The following is a 27,208-nucleotide window of genomic DNA, read 5'->3' as shown; positions in this document are numbered from 1 at the left end:
GAAATATGAAATATGCGTTGAAATCAATATTTGACCCCAAAATACAACGAACTCGTGCGAGCCGGTACCGCGGGGAAGTGCTCCAGTTTATTAGTGACAAAAGGTTTCAGCAAGCAGATGGCGCGACCAGTGGAACGCGGGAAAACTGAATTGATTAAACCTTCACAATTACAGCTGGGCAGGGGAGAGAAGATATGCATCTCCGTGGCAGAGGCGGCAGAAGGCTATAGACTGTCGGCGACGTTTGCAGCGAAGTCAGCAGATATACGCAGCCGATGTATTTTTTCCTTCCCTCAGAGGCTTCCGAAGTGTTTACAACACGGGCAGGGGGCTCAAGACAATAGATGATGATGATGATTTCGTATTTCTAGAACCCACAGCGCCTTTTTTTTCGCCTTAAATTAGTCAATTTTGCACTTGGCTATGCCCTGGCTTTTCGAACTCAACCTTTAACCAACATTACTGGCAACCAATTTGTTGACATTATTACGAATCTAAATAGCATCGTTAACCTGATAATAACACTCCGCCCTTGTTTGGGATATGGCATGACACACACACAGGACAGCTGCACTCAAATTTCACCTCGGACAAATTTACTTTGAACATACAGTACCACCAAACCAACTGGGACATATCTGGCAGCCTCGTTAAATGCAGTGTTAATTAGTTATAATCGATTAAATAGCGCCCTCGCAGGCGACGGTGCACCTGCTCGTGGATCGCGCTAACAGCCATGAAGCGGAAGTTACACTGCGGCCGGACGTGCGCTGCGGCCGGACCACACGGACGCGAAATCAAGCGTCGCGCGAGCGTCGGCGTCGTTCGGACGGTTCGGCGGCAACGCGCGGACACGCAGGAGAGGGCGAGTAACCGCATGAGACTCGCGAAGTCGCGCGCCATCCGCTGTTTTCTGCGTGCGTTGCTGGACACGTTAGTATTACCCATGCCATTTTTTTAAGGTCGCTTACGAGCACATATTGTCTATTGTCGAACTACGGTTATCAAGATCCTAGCTTTAGCAAAAAAAAAATCACTTGGCCGTCTTTATTCATTGCTAAGCGTGTTTGCGGGCTGCGAAATGTATTTCAAGTCATCACCGTCAAATCTGAATAAAATAAGATAGCATGATAAACGAAGACGCACTTCGCACAACTTCTGTACTTGCTACTTTATTTAACGTTCATGTCTTGTGCCGACTGCACGTGCATGAATTCAAAGTATAAGCAAAACAAATTTCAGCGCTGCCTTGATACTGAGGTTACCGTCGAACGTCATTTTTAGGTTGAAATGCTAGGTACTCCGGCACCCTGTCTGTACCCCGCAAAAAAAAAACTGATCAAACCCTCACCGCAAAAAAGAAACACCGAGGCTTTGCTAGGATTCGAACAATGGACTCTCAAAACAGAAGTCCGGCATTCAACCGCTCGACCACACCAGCTGTACGAAGCAGCCTCGAAGAATTCGGTATACTAACCGAGGCTCCCCACGAATATTATCAGGTGGGCTTTGTTTTAGTCGTATTGGAGAGATTTGAGCAGTGGAAACTCTTGTTTCTTGCGCACCGATCTTGGGGCCGAGGGCAATCATGCTAGTGCTACAAGCGATGTAACCACAGCTCCCTTATTTGAGTCAAATAAGGCTATCGCACATCCTCAGCCTCCCCTGCGCAAGCCACGGTAGCTACGAATGGAATGGAATGCGCCGCTAGAATTCTGGCGTTGATAACGCTTGCTCGTCCCGCACCGATCTTGCAGACAAGCCACATTATGCTAATACTAGAAGCGACGTAGCCAGAGCTTCCTCATTTAACTCACACAAAGCTATCGCAGATCCCCCCGAAAGATCTCCCCGATGAAAGCCGAACAAGCCACAAATGTATGAGCGCTTGCGAACAGAAATGGCTTGCAATTCATCTCAAGCACGGAGCAAGAGTGGTCTCAAGGCGACCGATTACCGCAAGTTAAAAAAGAAAACACCTCCCCGAAGGGAATCGTGAGGAAGTGCGAATGCATTTCTTGGGCCGAGAGTACACGGCGTAGTAATTCTGCCATCGCCTTGAGAGGCGCAGTACCGGCGAGGGGGAGCTGTCAGGCGAGGGGAGAGGCGCGCGCCGAGGGTGAGTGCAAACCTAACGGGGGGAGAGGCGCGCCAGCTGCAGAGCATGTGACGTCACGGCGCGAGGAGAGGGGGAGCAGACGCAAAGGCGCCAGCGCGCGGTCACGTGGGAGTGTGACGTCACGGCGCGAGGAGCGGTGCGGGAGCCGGCGCGGGCGCGCGCAGCCACGGCGCGGGAGGCGGAGCGCGTGCGGGTCACGTGGGGTGTGACGTCGCTGCACCGTTGCTACAGACGCTCCTCTCCGCTCCTCGCACCGTTGCTAGGGGAGAGGAGGAGGAGCAATGCGGACGGCGGATTCAGGGTCGCTTATAAAGTGCATCGCACTTAAAAGAAATTGATTGTTTTCTGCTGACAGGAATGACCCCAATCCACGAGAAGGACTGTAAACCCGGACGCTGCCCAACGCCACCTAGAGAAGGTTTCTCTAGGTTTCAGCTCGCGTCGCCATGCATTTTTGGCGACGCCCGCTCACGCGCGTCGACGCGGGACGACGTCGGCGCGCGAAAACGCCGAAAGTACGCTGCATGTGGTTGGGCCTTTACGGCCTGCCAAGAGAACCGGTCAAGCTCCGCCGGGCGCGCTTCTCCTAGGACTGCGGCGAGGGCGAAGAGGTGCGCGCAGGTTTGCTCGCCGCCGGCTGGGCCGGCTGGACCGACACTTCAGCCTGGTCGTTATGGCCGCGCTCTCCTCATTTTCGCTGCCAAAATCTCCGATTTTTGATGCCCGTTTGCGCCGCGGGTACGCGTATTTCAGCTGTCATATTTTGTATCTTGCAGTCTTTTTAGATAGACTATACGGAAATAATGTTTTCACGAGGTTGAACTTTTGAGTGCCGTTGACCTTTAATAAACAACGGGCGCTTAGTCCTACTGCGTGACCCGGGGGAGTCAGGCCAAGATCTGACCACCTCCCGTGCCCTGGCGGTCGCGGCGGCCCTTTAGGCCTCCTCCACCCCAAGTACCTGATCCCGATGGACGAAAAAAATTACGCCCACCTCCCCTCGCGGGAACCCTGGTGTGATGCGACGCTGAAGGGGGGTTCCATTGGCGTTTCCGTTGGGTCGATTAGTCGGATTGCGTGAAACGCGTAGTGAACGTCCATTGCGTTTCCATCACATCGTTGGGTTCCCGCGAGGGGAGGTGGGCGCAAGCGCAAACGCGGACGATCGTCTACTAAGAGACCGGCCAGAGCGCGGCACTCCGCGCATATGCGCAGCGCACCCGAAGGAGAGGAGATCGCGGGAGAGAGAGTATCGCACATGCGCACAGCGCGCAGCGCCGCGCGCAGCACCGCCCACCGGCGGAGTGAGAGTGCGCTGCACCACGCGCCCGCAGATGTTGAGAGAGAGATAGTGTTCAGAGGGGGTGAGCGGAGGAGAGACGCAGCTGTGCGGACGCGGACGCCGACGCACGCAGGACAGGGCCGCCGGCAAGAGATGCTCCTCTCAGCGTCGCATCTAAAACGTATTCCTTCCTACCTTAGTTCTACTGAACTTCCCCGACTTCCTCGGGAACAATTAGAGGGGTGAATCGGCCGTGCCTGAATTCTAACGTCTACAGTTGAGTTTACAGGCACATTTATCCATTCAATGTGTTCATTCTTCCCTTCTCAGACAACCAAGTCATCATGCGCATGAGGAACTACAACTGCGTGTACAAAGAGAAGACGGCCATCTACCTCACTATGGAGAGAATCATCAAGTGAGAGACGGGAACGCAGAACGGTTGTTTACATGACGGGAAATGTTTTGCCTTTTTTTACACCTCGATGATGAAGGCAACATATCTGCTCCAACACGTCTGCTCACACAAAATTGCAGCTACGACACTGTTCGATGTTTTTTTTTTTTTTTTTTTTTGCAGTGCCGATAACAGAAGTCGCATGTTTCCCGGGCACTGGTTTGGTGGATGCCTTTTGTCGATAATAGTTGGGTGCACTCTCAATTTCGCTAGCTGACCTGCCAAGCAACAGTTTTACGTCCTGTAATAGTAAGGAAACCGGTTTGTAACGGTTTTGGTCAAGGTGTTTAGATTCCTCAGCTACAAAATGTATGTGTGAAGTCAAGGGTGTGACGGAAGCCCGTCTGGTCGGGATGCATTTTGATGAAGGAAGACAAGGACGCCAACATCGCAACGATGTAAACAAGAGCCACGTGTCTACAAGCGCCCTTGCCGAGCGCTGCGGCACCACATCGCACACAATCAACTGGTCTCGTGCACGCGTTCTCGCAAAAGAAAAAAATTCTACCTCACGCCTGTTACTGGAATCACTTCACATACAGAAGACGGAACCCACGCTGAATCGCAACTCCGGAAACCTGCCGCCAATCTACGCAAGTTGCCTGCGCAGTGACGTATATAAGGCGATTATTTTCCTTTCAAGATTTTATTGTGACCACGGCTTCCGTGTGGGAGCCGTGGTCACAAAATTTCCTTTCAACTCAACTAACTTGTGGTCGGCGTCCTTGTCATTCTTCATCAAACTGTATGCATGATAATATGAATATTCACCTATACGAAGCCAAGCTTACACCGCTCCAGGTCGGATGCGTATAAACATTGGGGATGCTCGCCGTTCCTGGTCGCTGCTATATACGGTGTTTTCGTCGAGTAATTGTAATGGTTAGAAAGTTATAGCATAGCGGAGGACAGCGGAGGACCAGTACAGCGTTTGGTGCTCGGTCAGTGCAACTGCGCATGCCTACAACCAGTTTTGTTGCCTGTGCGCACGTGCACCCTTACAAAAATGATTGTTGAGTTTCATAAGAAATTTTGTTGAATTCACTCAACAAACATTGTTGAGTATCCAAAGAATTTCTGTTGAGATTGTGTTGAGGATTTGTTGAGTTTTTCAGGAAAAGTGGCCACCGTGGTTTCATTGATTTTCCGTTGAATTTCTTACGTCGAATTCCCATTGAGTTTCTGTTGCCTTTCCGTTGAGTCTCCACTGAATTTCGTATTGATATTTTGTCGAGGTTTTTATGAGTGCCCAATGTGTTTCTGTTGATATTTTGTCGAGGTTTTTATGAGTGCCCAATGTGTTTCTGTTGATATTTTGTTGAGATTTTTACGAGTGCCCCATGCGTTTCTGTTGATATGTTGTTGAGTTTTACACAAATGCTCAATGTGTTTCTGCTGCGATTTCTTTCAAAGGTTTTTGCGATCATTGTAGGTTGAACAAGAATCTACATTTTATCGCACCACCAATACACGAGTTTATGGTGTGGCAGTAGTGCATGTCATGTGACTAAAAATTCTGCCTCATGCAGACATGCAAAAAGAAAAACAAGGTGTTCAGCGTGCACTTTTTACTTTATTTCCCGATTCAAAAGCGATGATAGGTTATTTTTTATGTAACCGGCACTCACACCTGGAAACTTCTGGCCCGTGTAGCCTGCAAGAGATAGAATGAATTTATGATTTACTATAAAAAATGAAAACGTGTTCAGCAAGTTCTCAGAATTAGTAATAAAAGTGTGCAAAAATAGACACTTTCCCAAAAAGCATAAAAGGGATGCACTGATCTCACTGTGCACATGAAGAAAAACGGGTGATTAGCTACAAGTTGACAAAGATGACAGCTTTGTTCTTGGCACTCTAAATGCAAATCATGTGCACTCACCGACCACAGCCTTCACCCGCACGGGGTCCAACCCTGGCTTTGTAGGAGTGTCGCCCTGGGCTTTGCCTTTCCCTCCAAAGAGAGTTTTCCCCTTGAGCTCCTCCGGAGTGAAGACATGGCGCAAAAGAGCCCTGGCAAATTTTCCAGGGCCACTCGCACACGCATGCACCAGCTGATCCAGGTACCCCTTCTCAATTAGCACACCGCCCCCAATGTCAACCTGCGAGCAGAAAATAAAACCGAAACAGTTGAACCAACATGAACTCCAGGATCGAGACAATGAAGAGTTTGAGTACCCATGAACAATTTCTCAGAATATTACGGTAATTCATTTACAGATTTTGGCATTGATCCACTAAAAATTATTTTCGAATAGATTTAATTTAAATGTATATTTTTAGTTTTTATGGGTGAACATGCATACCTCAACATGCTTTCGGCTTGTTTAAACAAGCACTTCAAGAATTCATTAAAGTGTTTGCCAAGTGCCCACTGCAGTACACCGTGGGTGTATTGCTTTGTGGTAGAAAGGCCAAAAAAACCATTTGGGTGCTGTTAGGTCAATCTGGATGAAAGGTTATGTGGCTAAAATAGTCAGATGGCTGTAATGCACACAAAGTAGGCAGTACGATGCCTTGCCCTGACTCATGCAACTATCCATAAAAAACTGACCTTTTTTTAGCACCCGATTCAGCAAAATAAAATGAGCAGACTGTTATTGATTTTTTAAATTATTTAAATTGAAAAGAGTGAACCCTAGTTACAACTAGGCTGATTTGCTCCTTCATTTTTTCATTGGCTAGCAGTGCACGAGGGTCATACGCGAAATGTGGTTTGCGGCGTGGTGCTAGCAGGAACTTTTTGTGTGGCTGGTGTTCTTTCTGCAGGATTGTGGGTTTGCGAATGCCTTGTCGTAAGGGATACCCAGCATTGTTTTTGGTTCGAAATTCCGCACTGCGCTGTTCACGCCTCCTACAACCACAGACACGAAGCAGGCTGCACGATGAATGCTAGCACAGCGTGACAATTGGACAGGTGCGGACAGCGGCTCAGATAAGGTAATTTTGCACTGTCTGTGTCATCTCCGCGCGCTGATTGCCTTATTTTTTTTCATTGCTTCAAATGACTGTGGCTCGAATAAGGAAAATTTATGCACTTAAAGCTGCAACGATATTTCATGTGGTGGTGGCGTGTGATAAGAGGCACTGTTTTTACTGTGCCCCCCCAGGCATGCTGCGCACTTCTTGAGGAGTACGAGAGTTTGAGAGGTGCTCTAGTGACAGTGTTCTGGTATGTTGAGCGCATGACCATCCTCCGCCTGAGCTTCCAATGCTGAGCGATTATGCACAGGATCTGGGTGGAAACGACTGCGAGGTAAGAGTGCAATAAAATTACATACAGTGGCGGTGACAGAGATTCTACCTGGGGGACAAAGATTTTCAAGTGTTTTCTTTTCAATGTAGATGAAGCATAAATTATAATTGATTGATTCTCGGGTTTAATGCACCAACGCTACACAGACTGTGAGGTGAGCCATAGTAGAGGGCTCCGTATTAATTTTGACAACCTGCGCATCTTTACATGCGCCGAAATCTCAACCACATGGGCATATTTTATAGCAGACATGATAGACAACAATTTCCATCCTGCACTGGGCGCCACCAATTCTTTCGGACTGCGGGGCGAGCAGACGACGCTGAGTCCCACGCTGTTGCTCCGTGCCATGCGTGAATATCAGACGCACCGAACGGCATCGAAAATCGGTGTCATTTATTTGGCATTTCAGCAGCAACAAGTTTAGCAGTGCCTAAGGAGAACGTTTAATTCTTCCAAGAGGTGTCCCGTTCGCCCATCAATTCTGTTCCTAACCCACTAAGGTGGCGGGCCAGTCCACACCACTTTGTCCTGACAGGCATTGCCTGTGAGGCCACGTTTAGTCCTGCCAGCAGGACGCCTGACCTTTTTATCCTCAATTGATGTTTATTTTAGGAATTCTGGGAAAATTGCCATCATTGCCTTTTACTTGGCGATGTTCAGAAGCTACTTGTCCGGGCAGGCGTGATTACGTCGTTACTGGCTGCACCAACAATCAGCGTAAGCACAAAGTGCTCATGCAAGAACCGTGCGAAGTGCACCATGACAAAACAAGTGTCTGCATGTGCGGAGTCTATTGGCTGCACAAATTTCCTGCGTCGCTTGAGTGTCACCGTAAATGGGTCGTTGCGCTAAATCGCAGACTTAGAGCCTGGCAAATTTGCCAGAATGAGCCCGGTGGTACGCTGCTTTTGGAAGCGCTGTTTAATCACCCTCATGCTCAATCCTTATCGCACGTTTCTGTTCTTTGGAGGTATGTTTGGTCCGTTTCATCGACAGGAAGCCATCGAAAATCAATCAGACACTTATGCTGCAGCTTGGGTACGCGAAAAATTCTCAAGTAACCCTTGTGAAAACCGTGCTGATATTCGAATGTGATATTATAAATAATTAGCAACTTGAGAGTGGATGAAATGTTCCCTGCGTATGGTGCTTGTTAGGAAAATTTAATGGTGAAGTACCGTCCCTGATTTAAAGACTGGTGCTACCTCGGCTATCCTCCAATCACTGAGAATAGTGCCTGTCATGAGAGACTGCGAAAAAAGTGCCGACAAAATCTACAGACTGCGGTATGTACTTTTCGGTATAGTGTGATTAATAACAGTATGATCTGAAGTAGATAATATTGTAAGCTTACTTAAAATGGAAAGTAGCTCCACACCAGTCTGTATTGCAAATTCAAAACCATATCGAAAATCCTAAATGTTTGCTTGGCTTGATTACATACGGATACTTGCTTCAAAGTCAGTTCAATTTCTATTCTTGCACTTTAGCCATTGGCCCCAGATTCGCTTCAATATCCCTGCTAAGCAATGACACCCTCAAAATGCACAACACTGCTTCATGAAACTTTCAAATAACCAGGGGCTAGAGCACTGCTAACAGGTATACATTATGACAGGTTCCAACATGAAATAACTAACCTGAAAGTACATAATCAGTGGGTGCACTGATGTGGCAGCGGTGCCTGGACCGATGCGTTGAGCAAATGCGCTGGCTTCTGAACGGGTGGTCCAAGCGGCCAGATGATGGATGAAGGATTGACTATTCCTGGCGGCAAAGCGTACCCAGCACCAAGGAAAGGCCAGGCAGTACTTGGGTACAGCAGGTGCAGTGTCAGTTGGCCACGGAGGGCCCTGGCAAAGCCTTTGAAACTGGACTGAAAGCCAGCCAGCCAACCCGGACAGCCAGCAACAGCACCTGAAAGTGCATAATCTGTGAGTGTGGTGGCACTTGATGAAATACAAGAAAAGCACACACAAACCACGAATGCTTACATTAAGCAGATTATTAATCGTTAATGAGTAACCTCCAAGGCCCTAATAAGAACATTCCCGCAACACCCAAACTGAAATTTAGGTCAGAGTAATGCATTTATTAGGCACGCAGGTTCTGTGAGTGGGGTATGCCTGATATATGCAAAGCTCACTGCTATGCTAATTTTCATGGAACGCTTGCTAGCAGCCCATATGCATCGCTAGCTTTCAATCGGAACTGGTGTGTACTAGTTGAGGCTCCTCCATTTCAATGCCTAGCTTGCCTTTGCAAGTTCGATTCTCCAATATAAATAGAGTTGAGTGGGCAGGCGCCCCTGCGAGACCACGCGCGCGCATTTCACCTTCAATTTCCACGTATGTGAATGTGAGATTCACGAGTACGGCACGCATACCACGACGCATATCGCGGCCCGAAGACCACGAGACGGGTCGCGACGGCGGCAGCCGGTCTCGCGAGCGTAATAGCTGCGAAGCGCACTGCACGGAATTAACAGTCGCCGCAAAGGCACTGTTTGAGAGACACATAACAAACAAACGCCCCGGTGTTTAAGAGCCTTGCGTGATGTCAAATATTAGCTGCCGCGTTCTACAGCGCGAGCATCGCAACAAAGGTCTAGCTTCAGCGTAAATTGATGCTGACGGCTGCGGAAACGGTAGACTGGTAAATCCAAGGCGCCAAACAAGTATGCTATATCGCATAGGCTCTGAGAGCAAATGAGATGGGGGTCTACCGAATAACTGACCCATAAGCACCAGAACTCGTTCCGAACAAGAACAGAAAAACAAAAAAATGCGTACTCACCCCAGCAGAAACGACGTTTCCCGCCTAAAATCCTTCTTCACGCTCGTCTTGCCCTTCAAGGACACCGACACTTTGTTCGGGCGCAATGTCATCCACCTTTGACGCGCGATGATCGTTGAGGCGATGATCGTCACCCTATAAAGCTTTTATAACTATGATTTAAGCTTGAAATAGATAAAACTGAACAAATCGCCCCAGCTACCACTCCGCACAAAACCAACTCCATAAACAAACACACAAAAAGGGAGTGATAGTTGCCAGACTGCAATAGCAGCATTTCTGTGTTTGACGAAAATTGTGTTATTGGTAATTAACTTCCTGCTTTTAAAGTATTAAAAGTGTTTATAACTTGAATTTGAGGTTTTTAAATGCAAAAGCGAATAACAGTAAACTAACTGACATATATACTTAAATTGTAAAGGTTTTAAAGTTAGTTTTGGTTTTGTTTTCACGGCGGGTGTCTCTACAGAGGAGGTGCGAGAAAACGAACTACTTTGGGTTTAGGAAGAGGGTGGCAAACGTCGGTGTGATTGAAAGCAAGGAACAGGCGCTTACTATGGTTTTAAAAAAGAAGAGGTAATAAAACCTTCATAAAGAAAAAAAAAAACATCCGACGAGGATTCGAACTACGAACCCTCAAAACAGTAATCGACGACGTAACCACTCGGCCATACACGCGGAACTTCAGCCAATGTCTAAAATGATTATATAACTACGTCAGCCGGTAATGAAAATTGTCGTTTGTGTCTAGTCAATGCTGCATTTTTGGAATTCTGGCAGTTCTAACGCTTGTTTCTCACGCACCGATCTTGCAGACGAGGTCACATTGTTAGTACTCCGAGCGATTGAGCCGGAGCTCCCTTATTTGACTCAAGCAAAGCTATCGCAGGTCACCCGCGATCTTTTCTTCGCAAGCCACGGTAGCCACGAAGGAAATGGCATGCGCCGTTGGAATTGTGGCCGTTGTGGCGTTGGTAACGCTTGTTTGTCACGCACCGATCTTGCAGACAAGCAACATCGCGCTAAAACTACAAGCGATGTCACTCCTGGCATGTCAGGCGCATACAGCAGCGAAAACCTCTGAGTTTGTAACAAGTTGGGGATAATGCAAGGCAATATTAAAGAGACCGAAGCATGTGGTGGCGGCGACGTAATAAGTGCAGCAAACAGGTACTGTGGGCGGCAGCGACGAGCGAAAAAGATGTAACATGGGCCGCCCCCGCCGGCCTGCGCAGAAATGGAAACACGCAATCGAAAAAAACTGTCCGGCCGATTCAGTTTGTTGTTGACGAAGAGCAACCGAGGCTTCAGCAACAAACGATTGTGCTTGCCGTGGTATGAGTCAAAGCATATCTTGACATCGTTGTCGTTATGCTATCGTCCGTCTAGAAGGGAAAAATCAGAACGCAAACGTTTTCGTCTAGCGTCTATACCAGATATAGACGCTGCTGTTTAATGATATCTGGAGACAAATTTTTAGCTAATGGTGAAGCAGCGGATATTTTGTAGTATGGACAAGTGAATTTTATGGGTTAACTGAATGGCTGAAATTGAAATATGCACTCTAGAAACATTGATAAAACAACAGTATAAACAAGAATTTGAATTTTGTTCGATCACACTGAAAGTGCAAGTTATTAGAGTTTGTACTGTACTTTACCTTGTGCTGTATATTGTACTTTGTATGCTTCCAATGCTGACAAGGCAGAACATATATTGTCTGCGAGATGTTACACAAAGCATCAGACATGACGCGCTGATTTGTGCGATATGTGACATGTTGTAAGAATACCTTGAAGACATGTTGCAGAACGTCTAGGACTCATCGTTGAAATCTTTATATCATGAACATGTTGATCTTCGACATGTTGTTTGACTCTTTACGATATCAGACCTTTCTTGCAGTATATCGACATCTAGTAGAAGTCCTTATCATTAAAGACATGTCGTTATACTTATTCGACAAGTCGTTGAAATCTTTGCGATATTGGACCTTCATGATGTTGAGGACAACGAAATGTCGTTGAATTCATAAGGTGTCGACAACATGCCGTAAAAGTTATGTGATTTTCGTTGAAATCTTTGTGATATTGAAGACATCTCGAAATCGTTATGATATCATGCATGTCGTATGCATGATATGTTGCCATATGTACAAGAAAGCGCTGAGAGTTGCATTGTGAAAGCTGGCTACCTGTACAAAATGCAACTTCCTTGAAAAATGCAACTTATTTAATACACTCACACTGCACAAAAATATGCTAAGATGCTGCCTAATTAGGCTCATACATCCAGGACAGTGGGTATTAAAGTTTTAGTGCACGTGGCTGTCCATGTCGAAGAAGCATGCAGATAGTATTTGGCATCAGTTGCTGATGACTTGCCCACAAATAATCACCATGAGTCACTGAAAATACAACAAAAAGTCAACAAGAACTCCACAATAGAAAAATCATTGTGCGGACCACAACGAAAATTCCGTTGTGTTCTCAATGTGTAAACTCAATGAACATTGAGTTTCACAAATAATCACCATGAGTCACTGAAAATACAACAAAAAGTCAACAAGAACTCCACAATAGAAAAATCATTGTGCGGACCACAACGAAAATTCCGTTGTGTTCTCAATGTGTAAACTCAATGAACATTGAGTTTCACAAATAATCACCATGAGTCACTGAAAATACAACAAAAAGTCAACAAGAACTCCACAATAGAAAAATCATTGTGCGGACCACAACGAAAATTCCGTTGTGTTCTCAATGTGTAAACTCAATGAACATTGAGTTTCTGTTGATTTTCCGTTGAATCAATGAGAACTCAATGAAACGTCAACAGAAATTCAGAACCCATTTTTGTAAGGGGTGGCGCCGGTCGGCTACCGCGGTATGCTGCGACCAGTTTCCCGCTCTGCTAGAACTCACCTAAAGCAGCGAATGTATGGGATTAGCTGGCTTCTACTATACTTACTGCATGATTTTCTTTGCAAACAGTACACTGAAATTATCCCCAGCACTGTCACTTCCTTTTCCCATTGGAGATGCACACCTTGAAAGCCCGTTCACACTCTTACCGGAGCGACAGAGGCAATGCGATTTCTGTCGCTTTAGTCAAATAATCAGCTGCACACAATTCTGGTGGCCACCCTTCTGAGCACTGCAAAAGATGCAAGTGTAGCCCCCTGTAAGATAGCACAAAGTAAGAGGAAAGCTTGAGCGTACAATTCCTGAAGCTAATTTTATCAGACAGGCAGGGGATAACTGTGTTAGTACTCCGTCCATATCGCTGTCAACTAAAGTAGTAGCCTTTTGAGAAACGTGATGCAATTTGAAGTCACGTACAATGCTTTTAATATTTGTTTTTGTGTATATAGGCAGCGTCTTCCATAAAAACTAGTCGGAAGTTCGGCACTGTGTTGTGTGTCACGTTTTTCTTCTTAGTCCCTGTTTTAGCGTCGAGTAATTTTTTTAGCATAATGTACCAACTCGCCCACATCACGCTTTGTCGCTTTAGTCGCCCTATGATCGCTTTTGTCGTTTGGGGCCCTATTCTCCACTGCACAAATTCCCAGGAAACTGGGAATTCACCGGAAGTTTTTCCTGATTGGCTTTCAGTTTTGGTCACGTGCTTCAGGTTGACAAAGCGGTTGTGTGTGGTGTCGTCATTTTGACGTTTCATGACGTTTACGGGCAACAGTTCTAAAGTTTGCCTTATTTCTCTTTACTGAAAGCACATAATTCTTGGCCGGCAATAAAAAACTTCACTAAATGCACCGAACATGACAACGTAAGCCTGTCTTTGCTATTCAACAACAATACTGCTTGTGATACGCGCCCTCGCTGGGATTTGCTGAGAACGCGCGACGTAATTTAAACCATTGGCGGGAACGAACTCGTCACACAATGGCAACTTCAACCTGCGTAAAAGTGACGTAATGTTACGTAACAGCTTGAAAATGGTGGCTGCTTTTTCCACGCAATAGGGCAAAAAATTTTACCGATTGGTATCGACCATTTTTTGTCCCCTCGACGGAAGTCACATCGCTTTTGTCGCAAGTGTGAACGGGCCTTAAAACCAGCGGGTACACGTATCATAGAAAGTGGTGGCGTCACTCGATCGTGCCCACAGCACTCTGCGACGACCACGACCACGCACGCGCGCGCGTGCAGGGACCGCTGGGACGTGTTCCACCCGGAGACCAACGCCCGGTGGCTGGCGTACCTGTGCGGCCACCTGAGCGACTACCTGACGGTGCCCAACCCGACGGGCGACTGGCAGCGCAAGCTCGAGCTGCTGGCGCTCATGCAGCGAGACCTGCACCGCTTCCGCTCGGCCGACGAGTTCGTCTGGAAGTACATCAACAAGATCGGACACAGTGAGATACCCTCCTGACTACCTCACTCTCTCCTTCCCACAAAAACCCCCGCTGCGCTATGCCGCTGAGTGGCGATATGATGAGAAAGTTGCCTTCACGCACCACTTCGGAGGTGAGGAATCGTAGTCGGACGTCAGTTAGATGATCAGTAGTTTCTGCGTGAGTGATTTTATCAATCAATGATCTCGGAGAGAGGAACTGAGATGGTTAGGGAGGAGGGGGACGGAGGGCAAGTGAGAAAGAAGAGTGGACTCAGTGGTTGGATGAGGAGTACTTGAGAGGGAAATGCAAAGGTGAAAGAGGAGGTGATGAAACGAAGTAACCGAGAGTAAAAAAAGGAGACTGTTAACAATGCCACGTAGTACTGTGAATGGGGAAACAATCTGGGAAAAAGGGGAAGGGAAGGATACAGGTGGATGTAAGTTGGGACGGCGTGAGGTGAGGTGAAGGTGAGCGAAGCACGAGAGAGAGAGATAGAGAGATCATTTTCCTGGTGGCCGAAGTCCGCAGAGCTTCGGCGACTGTGGCTGCCCGACCCGTGAGCGACGTCTGGAGATCCAGGCTTGAGCATCCCAGCGCTGCTTCCCACTGGTCGAGGGAGGTGATGAGAGAAAAGGGATCGTACTTGCAGGTCCACATATGGTGATGTAATGTGGCCTGTTCTCCGCAGTGCTGGCAGAGTGTTGTGGGGTACAGTGAGGGGTGAATGTGATGAAGTACAGGTGGGAACTGGAGGGGGAGGAGCGTTGTTGGCTGGGATGACAGGGACGCTATATTCTGCAGACATCATTAGGAGTTAAGCGAGCAAATAATCTGCTATTTTCGTGAGTGTGCGTGTGGCTTAGGTGGCGTGATGACTGTATTGCGAGTTTACTCATGGAATCAAAGTTTTATTTTTCCATAAAACCTTGTTGGTAGGGCCATCCAATAAATCCTATGGTCATAGTAAAGTTTCGTTCCCCCGAAGTCCGGTGTCGATCAGGAACCCAATCGCCCGGGCTCCGGTTGATTTTGCAGGAGGCTGGCTGGGTGATGGTGTTGAAGTTCTTGGAGATGGCGGTCGAATTGACGAACTCGAGGCGTTGAAGTTGATTAAGTGAAACGGAAGTTTATGTACAGCTATTTACAGTAGGATAACTGGGTACATGAGTAATGAAAAGAAAAACTTCCAACTGCAGCTAGACGCTAGCTCTGAGTGCGCACAAATCACTCGAGCTCCTCAGCTTCGTCTAACTCTTCCTATTCTCGGAGCGTACACAAACCGCTCGAGAAACCACGGCCGAGACTCTGTCTCGCCGCAAGATCCGTCTAGTTGCCCGGTGCGGCGCTGCACCCTAAACCTCCGACGCGATCTTAACCTCGACTAGGGGGCTCCTAAATCCCAACCTAGCGCTAACGGTCGAGACTCCTTGTCCCGCCGGGAACTGCCAGCTCAGCGCTCAGACAAGAACCATTTCCAACGGCCAAGTTCGGCCTTATATAACCTCGAGATCACCCTCTCTCGGGAACGCCCCTGTAGCGTGCGTACACGCGTATGGGAGTGCCCGAATTCACGTAGACAGCTGTCACTCAGCACACCACGGAATATTCAATGAGTCGCCGCCATCTCTGGGTCAACGGACCACCCGCGGGCGCCAGGGGTGAGAGCGAAAGACGCGCCTGTGCGTCATGCTGACCGGGCGTGTACACAATGGACATTCATGCGGTGCTCGTCCTGACGCCGGTAATCCCACCGCCTCTGCGCGTCGGGCAGACGTTCCTGGAATCCGGCGGTGGTGTCTGCTTTCTCAATGGGGGATTATCCTTGAGGAATGCGGTGGGCCAGACAACCCGTCTCCCGTGCGCGCCGCGACGAATTGGCGGTGGTTGCAGCGCAGTGTCGGCAGTGCTACGTCGCCAGACAGAGCGGTGGGTTCTCACGCGCAGCCCGGGCGCCCGGCTGCTAATCTCATAAGTGGACCCTACAGTCATAATAAGCGTTTAAGACGGCACTGGGTATTAGAGTATTGCGCCATCCTTAGCCAAACATAGGACCGTGGACCATGACACCAGGGGCCCAGAAAGACGTGGGAAAACCGGATGAGAAAATAGCACAAACAGTTCATTCATTGCACTTGCGCTTCTGCTGGTTTCAGAAACAAGGAAAAGGAAAAAATATAGCATCTTGTCGGTAGTTAGTCTACGTGACAAACGGGAACAGTATGCAAGGACTGAAGTTTCGCCATGCATGAAATCAAATCATTCTGCACATAGTGTCGAACCAGTACCGAACCGAACGGAAAACTGGAACCGAACCAGTATTTTTTCCGGAGCTGAACCTGAACTCGAACCTTTGTTTTTTGAACAACTTGAAACCAAAACGGAACTGAACAGAAAAAATAAATTACGGTTACCGGTTCCCAGCGAAACATTTCGACAACACGTTGTTGATAATGCGCGGTCAACACCATTCGGAGCTTTTCTCTTTCATGGTTTTTGAACTCTGTAACTCCCCAAGCACTTTCCTTTTCATGTCAATCACAACATCAACGCTCTCTTCGCCGCTACAGTATGACGAAAGGTATGGGCACCAAAGTTGCGATGGTATGCGAGTGCTGGTAGTGCGAGGACACCGCATGGCTGAGCAAAGGAAATGCCACATTTTCGGCAACCTGCAGGTGATATGAAACACTAATTTGCGCTTCCCTCGCTGCGACTATTTATGGGGACAATCGGGCCACAGGATTTCTGTGCTGCGCACTGGCGAAGCCCAATACCTGAACTGTGCAGGCTTGTTACATTTATGAATATGCTTTACAAAAGATCGCGCCTTTAGAAGGCGCAAATGCTTGACAAGTGCCACCCTCAATAGCTGCTTAGTTGCTGAGCCGTAGGCCGCTGACCGAAAGGATGCGGGTTCGACCACCGCACCCAGCTACCGTTTTTCTGGCGTAGACGCCAGACGACAAAGTACTTAACCGGAAGTCCCCGCGTTCATTTAGTTAGAAAAGCTCATTGGGTTGGTTTTTACGATAGGAAGCGATAAAAATTGGCTGCGGAAGAAAAAAACGTTCAAAATGGCGCAGAAAGCCTCCAGCACGTGCGAAATACAAGCAAGCGGAAAAAGAACAGAACTCCCGTTCGTGCTGTCCCACGCAGAACAGGAAACGAAAGATAAAGAAAATGACCCGAACTGCCCCAGGAGGAGGCTCGCGATCACTGCGAAGGCGGGAAAATTCAATTTCGTTGAACAACCTAGGTTCAAATCACCAAGACAAGAGTGCGACAGGGAGGTTTGGTAGCAAAAAGCGAACGGCGTCACAGCTCCTCTGACGAATCACTGCTTCGCAATTGACAGCTTCCATGTTGAGTGGAACTGCTTTAACTTTTTTTCCTAATTTTCCTGCCTGAACATACCTACGCGTTACATTCCGGGGCGAGGCAGAATCGTGCAAATACTGTACTACACGGCAAAAAGGCACATCGATCATTTAGACTGCCACGAGATTTAATTGGCGCAAACAAGTCTTAAGGAGAAGGCAAATTTTGAGGTAGTTACTTTCAAGAACGTCCATTTCGCATCCGTGTCAGTGGTGAGGTAGGTGCACTTGCAGAAAGCGTCACCCCGCCTTGCTAGTGCTGCGTCACGCCTTTCAGCAAGTCAGGGCTTGTTCTAAACGTACACTTTGAAACAGACATGAAAAAGGAACTGGCGCCGCTTCCACTAGCCGTGCAAGACTGGAGAAACAGCAGAGCTGGCGGCCCCATCTCTCCCTTCGTCGGAGACCCAGCTGTTGCACCTCACATGGGTTTCCGAACTTGCCAGTGAAAGTTCGTTATGACTGGCAGGCCCGGATCGTTTTGTCCGCAGGCCTTCACATCTTTTCCCAAGTGGACCACGTTAGCACAAGCTAAAACGTGCGGTAACCGGCTTCGCGAACTCGGCGCCTGTAGCGCGAACTCGGCGCCTGTGCTCCCCACTGAAGGCGCGAATGCACGTGAACTGACGAGTAGAAGAGCACGCGAGAGATCCCTCCACGAACGCTGGACAAGGTGTTCTTGAAGGTCAAACTGGCCGACACCAGGCGATCCTCATGAGGCGCCCACTCATTTGCGCTCGGTATTTTTTTCTTGGTATTATTTTCTGGTAACGTTGGACGACGAAACCAAAAACTTAAACAGCTCTTAAATTAAAACCCGAGAAAGCACTCCACCCGTGCATGATGGTCCCCTCGCTGATGCTTCTTTCACCGCTTTTCTCAATATAAAAATCAGTAGGGCGAAGGTACCATCGAGTGCGCGGCTTGCACCAAAATGGTTGAGTATGTGAGGCTGTTAATATCCCCCTTCCTTTTTCCCCTTCACAGTTCACACGGGCCACGACTACCAGCCCCACCGCTGGGGAAGCGACCGCCCGGTGGGCTTACCCTTCCTCTCTACCATCCGGAACATACTGCGCTTGCGGGGCCGGGACCCCAAGAGCGACGGCCCGTCGTCCCTCGGAACCCCCGCTGTGGAGGACTCCGCGGAGCGTCCTCGCGGGAGGGACGCGTAACGCCAACAGGAGGGGGCGTGCTAAAAGCCGTGCCCCTTTCATTCGCGTCCCCAGGTGGCCGTTCGTCGCCGTGCAATATGCAGACCGGAAGTTGCCGCACCACCACGCGTGCGGCGAATATTGTTTTATCAATAGCCGACGATATTGTCAACCTTTATTTTCCTTTTGGCGCACTAGCCGAACGAAACATGACAGAACGATGCGTACAATAAAATAATATATATTTTATTTTGAACAACTTGTCTGGCTTGCCTAGATTCAAAGAAAGAAAGTGTAAATTCAAGTTCTTTGATGCTGTATGCTGTGACAGGTGAGTGTGCTTAATCGGCAGCCATGTCCACGACCCAATTATGGGTAATAGACGAAGGACGTACCCACAACCGTTTTATGGATACCTGGATTTATGGATGCTTGGTTTTCGCGATATCAAATGAAATACTACATCAACTGCAGAAAACCGTCGCCTGCTGCTGTCCGCGCTACTATTGCTCCTGGTGGCATTTAAGAGATCAAACGGCAAACACAAGGCAAGGCTCATCTACATAGGTGCCACGTTCCGCCTGGCACGCTCGTAGAAAAGGGCAACGTGGTTCTATAAACGTTGTAGTAGGGTCCCTCGATTAACGCGTGTCTCCGCCGTACCACAGCGCTGGCATCGAGGAACCCGATTTGGAGCAGTCGAACGCGGTAAATTTAAATTCACTTGAGCAAACTTGTAGCGTGCTATCTTGGGAGAAACGAAACGGGAGAGAAACAGCGTGAGAGGTGAGCGGAAAGAGAAGGCAGACATTTACTTTTCCGGAACGCCAGTCGACTACCGTCTTTCATCGACATTTGCAACAAAAGAAGCAGGCACGCGGCCTTTTCTTTGTCCTAACAGGCCGATATCATTGTCATTGGCTTCAAAAGCATCCAAAGGAGCCTTTCACGACTTTTTTACGACCTCTCTTGTCCAATTAAGATCAGTTCCATCACATTCAGACGTCTGAAACAGCCTGAAGTCGCTCCACCAAATTTTACAGCGAAGCTGTTAGCCTCTAGCTGTTCGGAAAACGTGTCGTTAACAAAAAAACCCAGGCTGGACACAGCAGCTCTCGCCCGCACGCATGCGCCAGGCTATCACGCGTGCAACATAGAACTCAGCGTTCGAACGGTGGTTTGGGCTAGTTGGAGCATACTGACTGAAATTCGAAACAGCGCAAAAAGACGGGACTAGAAACGATCGACAACACACGGCACTTTCTAGCAACTGGTTGGTTGATTCCGCGGCTTGAGAAATATACCCAAGGAAGGAAGGCGAGAAGAAATCATGATAAAAAGTAAGTTCATAAAACAATACACACAAAACGCAAGAATTATACACGTGCATTGACCAAAAGTAAGCAATGCTTATACAGCGTACCAATCTAACACCTGGCAACAGGCGAGAGGCAATGAAGGCAATCCTGGACAGTGTAGCTTGGCTTTTTACGTTGAGCTTTAGGTTGAAATGTAATTTAATTATTCTGTACCGCCGGTGTCAGCAGCTAGGGTGTTTCTTAATCCCTCTTTTCATTTCGCGCATGCTCTGTGAGGATGCGACATATGTACATAGTATTTGTGTTCTTTACGAATAAAGTTAGCTGAAAGTCAGCGCTTGTTTGTGTCTCTCCCTTTTCGTGTTTTCGTCCACTTTTCGCGCTGTTACCCGCCATTGAACATTACCGACTAGCCCAGCTTACAACACTCCTGCAGTTTATTTGTTGTACAGCGGGCTCTTTTTCTCGTTTTAACTTTTCTACCACTAACCCGGATCCACTGGCTTCGCTCATTGCCGTCTGCGTCGTAAGGTCCTGGACGGCGTCGTGGCAAATCAGGCAAGGTGCCTGCCCAAGCGAAATCCAAGCGTTGTGCGCGTGGTTACAACCTTCCCCGGGCCACGCTCGATTGTTCTGCCGCATTCTTCGTTCGGAATGGTGGCACCAGGTTAGGTTCTACAAGAACTGTCTGGTTATGCAGTGCGGTTCAAATGATCGTCAAAACCCACCGAATATATTTTACCGTGGCTGGTGTGCTTCCGCTGACCAACTAACTGAGGCGCTCTGGAACATCGTTCGGCCCACCCTTTCAACCAGGAAAGGATCCACTCCTCGCAAGAACAAGTGGTCATTTTTGGTGACTTGCAGCTTCCAGAGCCTCATCGCCAAGTTCTGAAATTAGGCCCAAAGTTTGCCTTTGAGCCCCGCTTGTCGAAAGTAGAAAAGGTCAGCCTGGCACGTGGCATCACTCGTCTTGTTATGGAGGGTGACAAGCAGCGCTGCATCGGGGAGTGCATGGATACCGTCGAACGGTCTACAGCTAGGCCTTTAAAAAAGCTTCAACTGGAATGGTATGGTGGATTTCCTGGTGATCAATGATTTAACATTACTTGTTTCAGATAAAGAGGACCAATTCGTTGTTTTACCGGGGGGTATGTTCTGTTACAAGGCTTTAAGAGGAGTACATAAGAATTTTAGGGTAGCGAATGACAAGCCGGCGGACAAAAAAATGCTATTGCGCTGCTCTCTGAGTTGAATTTGTCTAAACTTGCGCACTCTGTTAAGTAGGCGAGTAATGTGCAGCTCGAGGTCTTTTATACGTCAAAAACGCACAAGCCAAATGTTCTCTTCCGTGTCGTCACCAAGCGTCATTCGTGGCAATACTGCGTGTCTGGCTACCTGCACAAGTGCGTGTCATCCTTGCGCATTGTTGACCCGCACCTTACACCAAGCTCTAATTTGGTTGTCGATTTACTGCGCAACGCTAACCCTGCTTATTGTGGGGCCATGAGTGTAGATGTGGAAGATCTTTTCTCTTCCCTTCCGCATGATCACCTCATGAATGCTGCCGAAGACTGCGTTACTAAGGACAATGATGAATTTGCCTTCCGTACGCATTGTGGTCTGCCATTAGAGTCGTTTCTTAGGCTGTTGTTTTTTTTTATCTGGGGTCATTGTTTATTTCCTACAACAATAAGGTTTATGCACAAAAAGCTGAAATCTGTACAGGGTATAGGGTCGCCCCAGTCCTAAGGGACCTATTCTTGAGCAAAGTAGACCGGGCACTAGAAGTAGTATTGCATCCTGTGACCGTAAAATTGTACCGGTACGTCGATGACTACCTTGTTATCTTTGATACGAATGCCTATGACCCTATGCATTTTAATTTCATGACTCTTTGAGCATAATGGCTTCGGCCTCAAATTCACCGCTGAGAACATGAAGGAAACATGTATCCAATACTTGGATTTGAAACTGAAATTCTTGCCTGATCATGTTTGCTGGATGTATGCTCCAAGGTCGGCCAAACCTTTGTCTAAGCACAGCTGAGGACATACCAAATTATTGAAAAATGGCCTGGTTCTTTCCTGCTTTCGATAGGCCGTATCTAAGTCGTCCCCTCATTTGATGTAGAGCTTCAGCGGTCTGGCGCAGAAGCTAAAGGACGCTGGTTTTCCGCTGGACATGCTCTCTTTTGTATGCAAGCTGGTTCAGAACATTAAGAAAGGTGTTAGAACCGAGCTCGCATCCGCTGAAAAAGAACGCAAGAAAATTGCTGTATTTCCCTACATACATGGCTTCACTCACGGCCTAAAAAAGGTTGCATCTCGCTAAGGTCTTCAGGTATTAAATTCTGCGCGCAACAAGTTGGGCCGAATGTGCGCAAAAGTCGATCACCTCTTAAACAAAAAACAGGCTACAGTCAAATCTCGATACAATGAATTTCAAAGGACCGCTAAAATAGTTCGTTATTTTGAATAATCGTTAAAGTGAAAAAATAAAAATGCGCGGTAAAAATTGTGAACGTAACAAAAGCATCCACCTACCTTTATTGGGAACACGCGCACAATCGCGTTAGCCTCTAACGCGGGTCTGGATGCACATTTATTCGAAGAAATCGGTTATCTTTGCTTGACGTATGCCACTCAACTGCTGCAGGACGAATGATTCGAAGCTGTCCATGCACTGCCTCGGTGGCATTGCTGCACCTGCTAAGAAAAGTGCCCATTTTTGCTACGCACTGCAAAACATCGGCGTTAGACAAGGCTTCATCGCCTTGGCTTGCTCGCCTTGTCTCAGCGTCGTCCTCGTCGCTGATTCCGTCATCGCGACGAGCGGTGTTGACGATGTCTTCAGTCGTCAGTTCAGCTATGGTCCCTAGTTCAGCAGACGTGCATGCTTCATCGTCGCACTGCACGTAATCTTCAAAGGTGACTGCAGCGTCCACGGCGAGCTTTGTCCACGGCGAACAAAGGCGACGGCAGAGGCTAGCATGGCGGCGAGACCCAAATGAGCGCCGGCGATTGCGATAGAGCTAACATGCATTTAGTATGCTGATGATGATAGTTTGACATGCCCACCATTAGTCGTCGTTCACAACAACACGAGTAATTTCGTACAACCGGAATACGTTATTTTTAAGTGTTGTTTTATATCGGGGTGATAAAATTCGATACATTATTCTGAAAGAATATGTGTTCTGAAATTCGCTGTAGTGAAATATTTTTACAATAAATAATGGGGATTTGGTAGGGGATTTTCAAAATGTTCGTTAATCTGAAAAAATAGTTAATCTGAGGTTAGCAATAACGGGATTTGATTGTATTGCGATGCCTGGCTGCACGGTGAAGCATATTCATAGCTATGTACCTTGTCGTACTTCCGTCGTATATGCCATTCCTCTGCCCTGCAAGCGTGCCTATGTCAGACGGGGCGCTGCCTTAACGTGCGACTAAGAAAACATTACAATTCAATCAAAGGGGCTACAAGAACAGAAGGGACGCACAATACCACACTGGAATTCACAACAACTGTGCTAGTACTACTTCCATTTTGGTGTTTCTATTGAGACGTGTTGCGTAGTTGTTTCATAGATGGCTGCAGATATTACGTAATGAGTTATAAAATGTGTGTAATTACATTTCCAGACTAAATATACATACGAGCCATAGGCCATGTTCCGACTTTTTACTTGAGTCCGACTTTTTACTTGAGACAATGACTCCACGCTGCGTTCCGCATCACATGGTGTGAAAGTGCCAGCTTAACCCCTCCATTACAGCGATTTCTAACCCCCCATTTGAGCAGTGGGAGGGAGAACTGGTTAGCTGAAGCATCGGAGATCAGTTTCGGCTGATCCAACGGACTGAAACGGCTGGACGATCCAACGGGGTCCTGAACTGAGGAAACCAACCACTTGCATCCTTTCATTTAATAAAGTTTATTCTCTCTCCCCACCCTGAAAAGTGCCCATTGTTTAGAACTAACGGTAAGCAACTTTGACTTAAAAATGTTGATTCCCATTGTTGTGACCACAAGTGTGACCTAATGTTGATGCCAGTGAGTCGCATTGCTAATGGAGAAGGCAGCCGAGGAGCAGCAATTGAGGTGTTGTGGAGCAGACTCTGTAGGCAAAATGTGCTTGTGGCAAGCGAGTGCCCTTGAAAACCTGCTGGTAGGGCGCATCCCTGTAAGCTAAGCTAGAGGACATTGATATCCTAGATAACGCGTTTTTTTTAAATTGGCTGCGTATCTGCTTCATCCGTTGCAATTGTCATCAAAAGACGATAGTCTTTGCAGACATTTGACAAGGAAATGCCCCCTTTTGCTTTCCCGCTCACCTCTCATGCTGTTCGTGTACCGTCGCGCTCATCCCAAGGTAAACACACCAAGGGTTTGCACAAAGCGATTAGAATTTACCGCGTTCCACTGCTACACGCCGGGTTCCTCGATGCCAGCGCTGCAGTACAGTGGTGACGCGCGTGAATCGAGGCGGCCGACTTCAAGGTTTACAGAACCGCGTGGCCGTGCTCCACGTGCGTTCCAAGCAGAACGTGAAACCTAGCTAGTGGAACAACCGATTTAGCCCTGGCCAATCCCCCCTTGTCGGTGCGTGCCAAAATCTTTGAGGACATCATCATCACCATCTTTCGTTGCTGTTGTCGCGTGATTTTTTATATAGTAGGGAGGGGTGCGACGGTGCGGACTACGGACGTCAACGCGGGTGACATCGTGAGTTACTGAAATGCTCTGCATTTAAAAGCTCACGTAGACTATAAGTGGCTGTCAAGCCACCAAGGCATCCTAAGGACAGGCACACGTCCATCTGCAATGGTGGCATTCGTCGGTGCATAGAGCGCGGAAAGCCAAAGTATGGTGCTTCAATTTGTTGGGTTTCGAGGTCTTACCACCAAGTGGCGCACATGAGTAACACGGCAGGAGAACTGTACATGATATATCTTAGATGCGAAGCATCTCTTTCACCCGCCTTGTCTCTCCGCCGTAGTCCGGTAGCGTCCGCATCCCTCCCCCATTCTCCTCGCCGCGCCAGCTGCGCGCTAGCGCCGCTCTCACCTCAGCGCCATCTGCGTGTTAGCGCTCAGCTGTGCTCGCTCCGTCGCCGTGCCAGCTGGGCGGTTTGTGCGGGTTAACACACGCGCATGCGCTGCTCTGCGCTGCTCTCTCTCATTCCCCTCACCGTAAATATAAACGCGGTAACTGCGCCGCTCCGCTCAGTCGTTCCGCTGGCGCTCCTCCGATGACATCCTCCGGTGACCGCCGATGATTTGAAATGGAGACTAAAAAATTTACACCATCCTCCCGCGAGGGGAACCATGGGGTAGATGCGACGCATCGGGGGTGAACATGCTGTGTAAATAGGACACACAACAACAGCAATCCCCACGCTAACATAACGGAAACGTAACGGCAACCCCCGATGCGCCGCATCTACCCCATGGTTCCCGTCGCGGGAAGATGGTGTAATTTTTTAAAAAAAAGGGTAGTGATATACCTGGTAACATGCTACAGAGTAATGAACTTCAAAATGTTTATAGTTAAGAGTATAATTGTTCATGTTTCTCAGGAGAACCTAACTCTTTCTTTAGGAACTTGAAATGGCCGCTAGACTGCGTGCATTTACTGCTTGGGAGCTTGGTCATGGTGTTTTTATTTGGTTGCGAGCGTAGTTCATTAAACATTATGACCGCGTATCTGCTCATTTCGTTGCAAATGTAGTGGAAAGAGGACAGCCTTATGCCGTCCCGGCAACGTGAATGCCCCTTCTATCCCCCTCCCACCACTCCGGCTTTTCCCATCTCGTCTCGTTCCTCTGACGAAGAATACGACTTAAATTCGCTCAAGTCAATTCAATTTTCCCGCGCTCCGCTGCTCGCGTGCGATCCATCACATCCTTTTGTTACTGTTGGACTTGGAATGCAACCACGAGGTCAATGCTCGAGCGCGAGCTTTTCTCTATGTTTGTGTTAGAATTTGTTTTCAACGCATATTTTTTCACTTGCTATCGTAAATATCGAGCGAAGATTTATTTTAAAATAAAGGAACACGGCCTATACCAGTTACGCACTGATCTGTTGCCTCGAACATGCCGAATGTGCTCTCTTTGCCCGACAATGTTACCAGGTACGAAGTAAGGCACTTCATTTATTGGTTTGGAAGGTTTTTCCTATATAAACTTCTTGTTTCAGGATTGTTTTATCTCTTGGCCGAGTGGCTGTCTCGAATAACAGACAGAGAGTCGACAGACATAGATGGACCAAATTTTCCGGTTAAACTAGCACGACAAAGGATGTCGTCTTTGAAAACTTATTGAGAGTATTACGTAGTGAATCTTAGTTTTATAACATTGTAAGCTCTATAGTTACTGTCTGTGTATGAGAATATACAAACACCCGCCGTCTTGTGTAATGAAGCCTTTTGACTCTGTTGTGACCTGATTGAGCCAAGTAGTCGTCTAAGATCGCCCCCATAGCCACTTCCCCACTGCGCTTGGGTTATGCTAGATACAGCAAACTATAGGGGCTCGGCTCCCTGCAGCTATGCAATCACTCGGCCGCCTAGCTCGCAGGCTTTATTGGACAGGCGTACACGTCCTCTCGCCTCGCTGAAATGTCTTGCTGCGTGACCTTACCGAAGCGCGGGACCTCCTGCATCCCCAAACTGACGCCATGAGCGCATGCTCGCTCCATATCTATGGCAGATGTATGGGCAGATGAGATCAAGAAGGTTGCGGGGATAAATTGTTCGCCGATAGCACAGGACCGGTACAATGGCAGATCTATGGTAGAGGCCCTTGCCCTCCAGTGGGCATAGACCGGCTGACGGTGATGATGATAATATCTATTGCATGAAGAAACTGATTTGGGGAGCATGCTTTATAACGTTTCGACATCAGCAAGTGAACAAGTGGAAAACTATAAATGCGATGATACCGCACATAAAATACACATGAATTGATAAAAATTAAAAAAGCATGAGCTGGGTATATATGAAGCAGCCTGAGGCCATAGTTCAGACACAACAGGCGGCAGGGGACGGCCTCGCAGAGCCCACGAAGGAGCCCGCCCACG

At 47.9% G+C, this 27,208-nt stretch overlaps 2 protein-coding genes across 2 annotated transcripts in view; one reads left to right on the top strand and one right to left on the bottom strand.

Moving 5' to 3' along the window:
- LOC144146614 (serine/threonine-protein kinase haspin-like) overlaps window positions 1-19,000 on the top strand; it is a 35,295-nt gene extending 16,295 nt beyond the window's left edge. The window contains exons 8-10 of the mRNA XM_077678550.1: window positions 3,732-3,819; window positions 14,083-14,288; window positions 18,635-19,000. Coding sequence (XP_077534676.1) covers window positions 3,732-3,819; window positions 14,083-14,288; window positions 18,635-18,822 — 482 coding nt within the window. The 3' untranslated portion in view covers window positions 18,823-19,000. The remainder of the gene's footprint in view (window positions 1-3,731; window positions 3,820-14,082; window positions 14,289-18,634) is intronic.
- On the bottom strand, window positions 4,860-9,194 carry LOC144147155 (uncharacterized). Its single transcript, XM_077679228.1, has 3 exons — window positions 8,758-9,194; window positions 5,741-5,960; window positions 4,860-5,512 (listed from the first exon to the last, which is right to left on the bottom strand). The coding sequence occupies exons 1-3, from the start codon at window positions 8,767-8,769 to the stop codon at window positions 5,427-5,429; spliced, it is 318 nt and encodes a 105-aa protein (XP_077535354.1). The 5' UTR covers window positions 8,770-9,194; the 3' UTR covers window positions 4,860-5,426.
- Window positions 19,001-27,208: the final 8,208 nt, after the last annotated feature.

Source organism: Haemaphysalis longicornis, unplaced genomic scaffold, assembly GCF_048455015.1.
Source record: "Haemaphysalis longicornis isolate Haplotype H1 unplaced genomic scaffold, Haemaphysalis longicornis Haplotype H1 scaffold_7, whole genome shotgun sequence".
Taxonomy (NCBI): domain Eukaryota; kingdom Metazoa; phylum Arthropoda; class Arachnida; order Ixodida; family Ixodidae; genus Haemaphysalis; species Haemaphysalis longicornis.
Note: the sequence above shows the minus strand (reverse complement) of the source record. Positions and strands in the feature narration are given on the sequence as shown.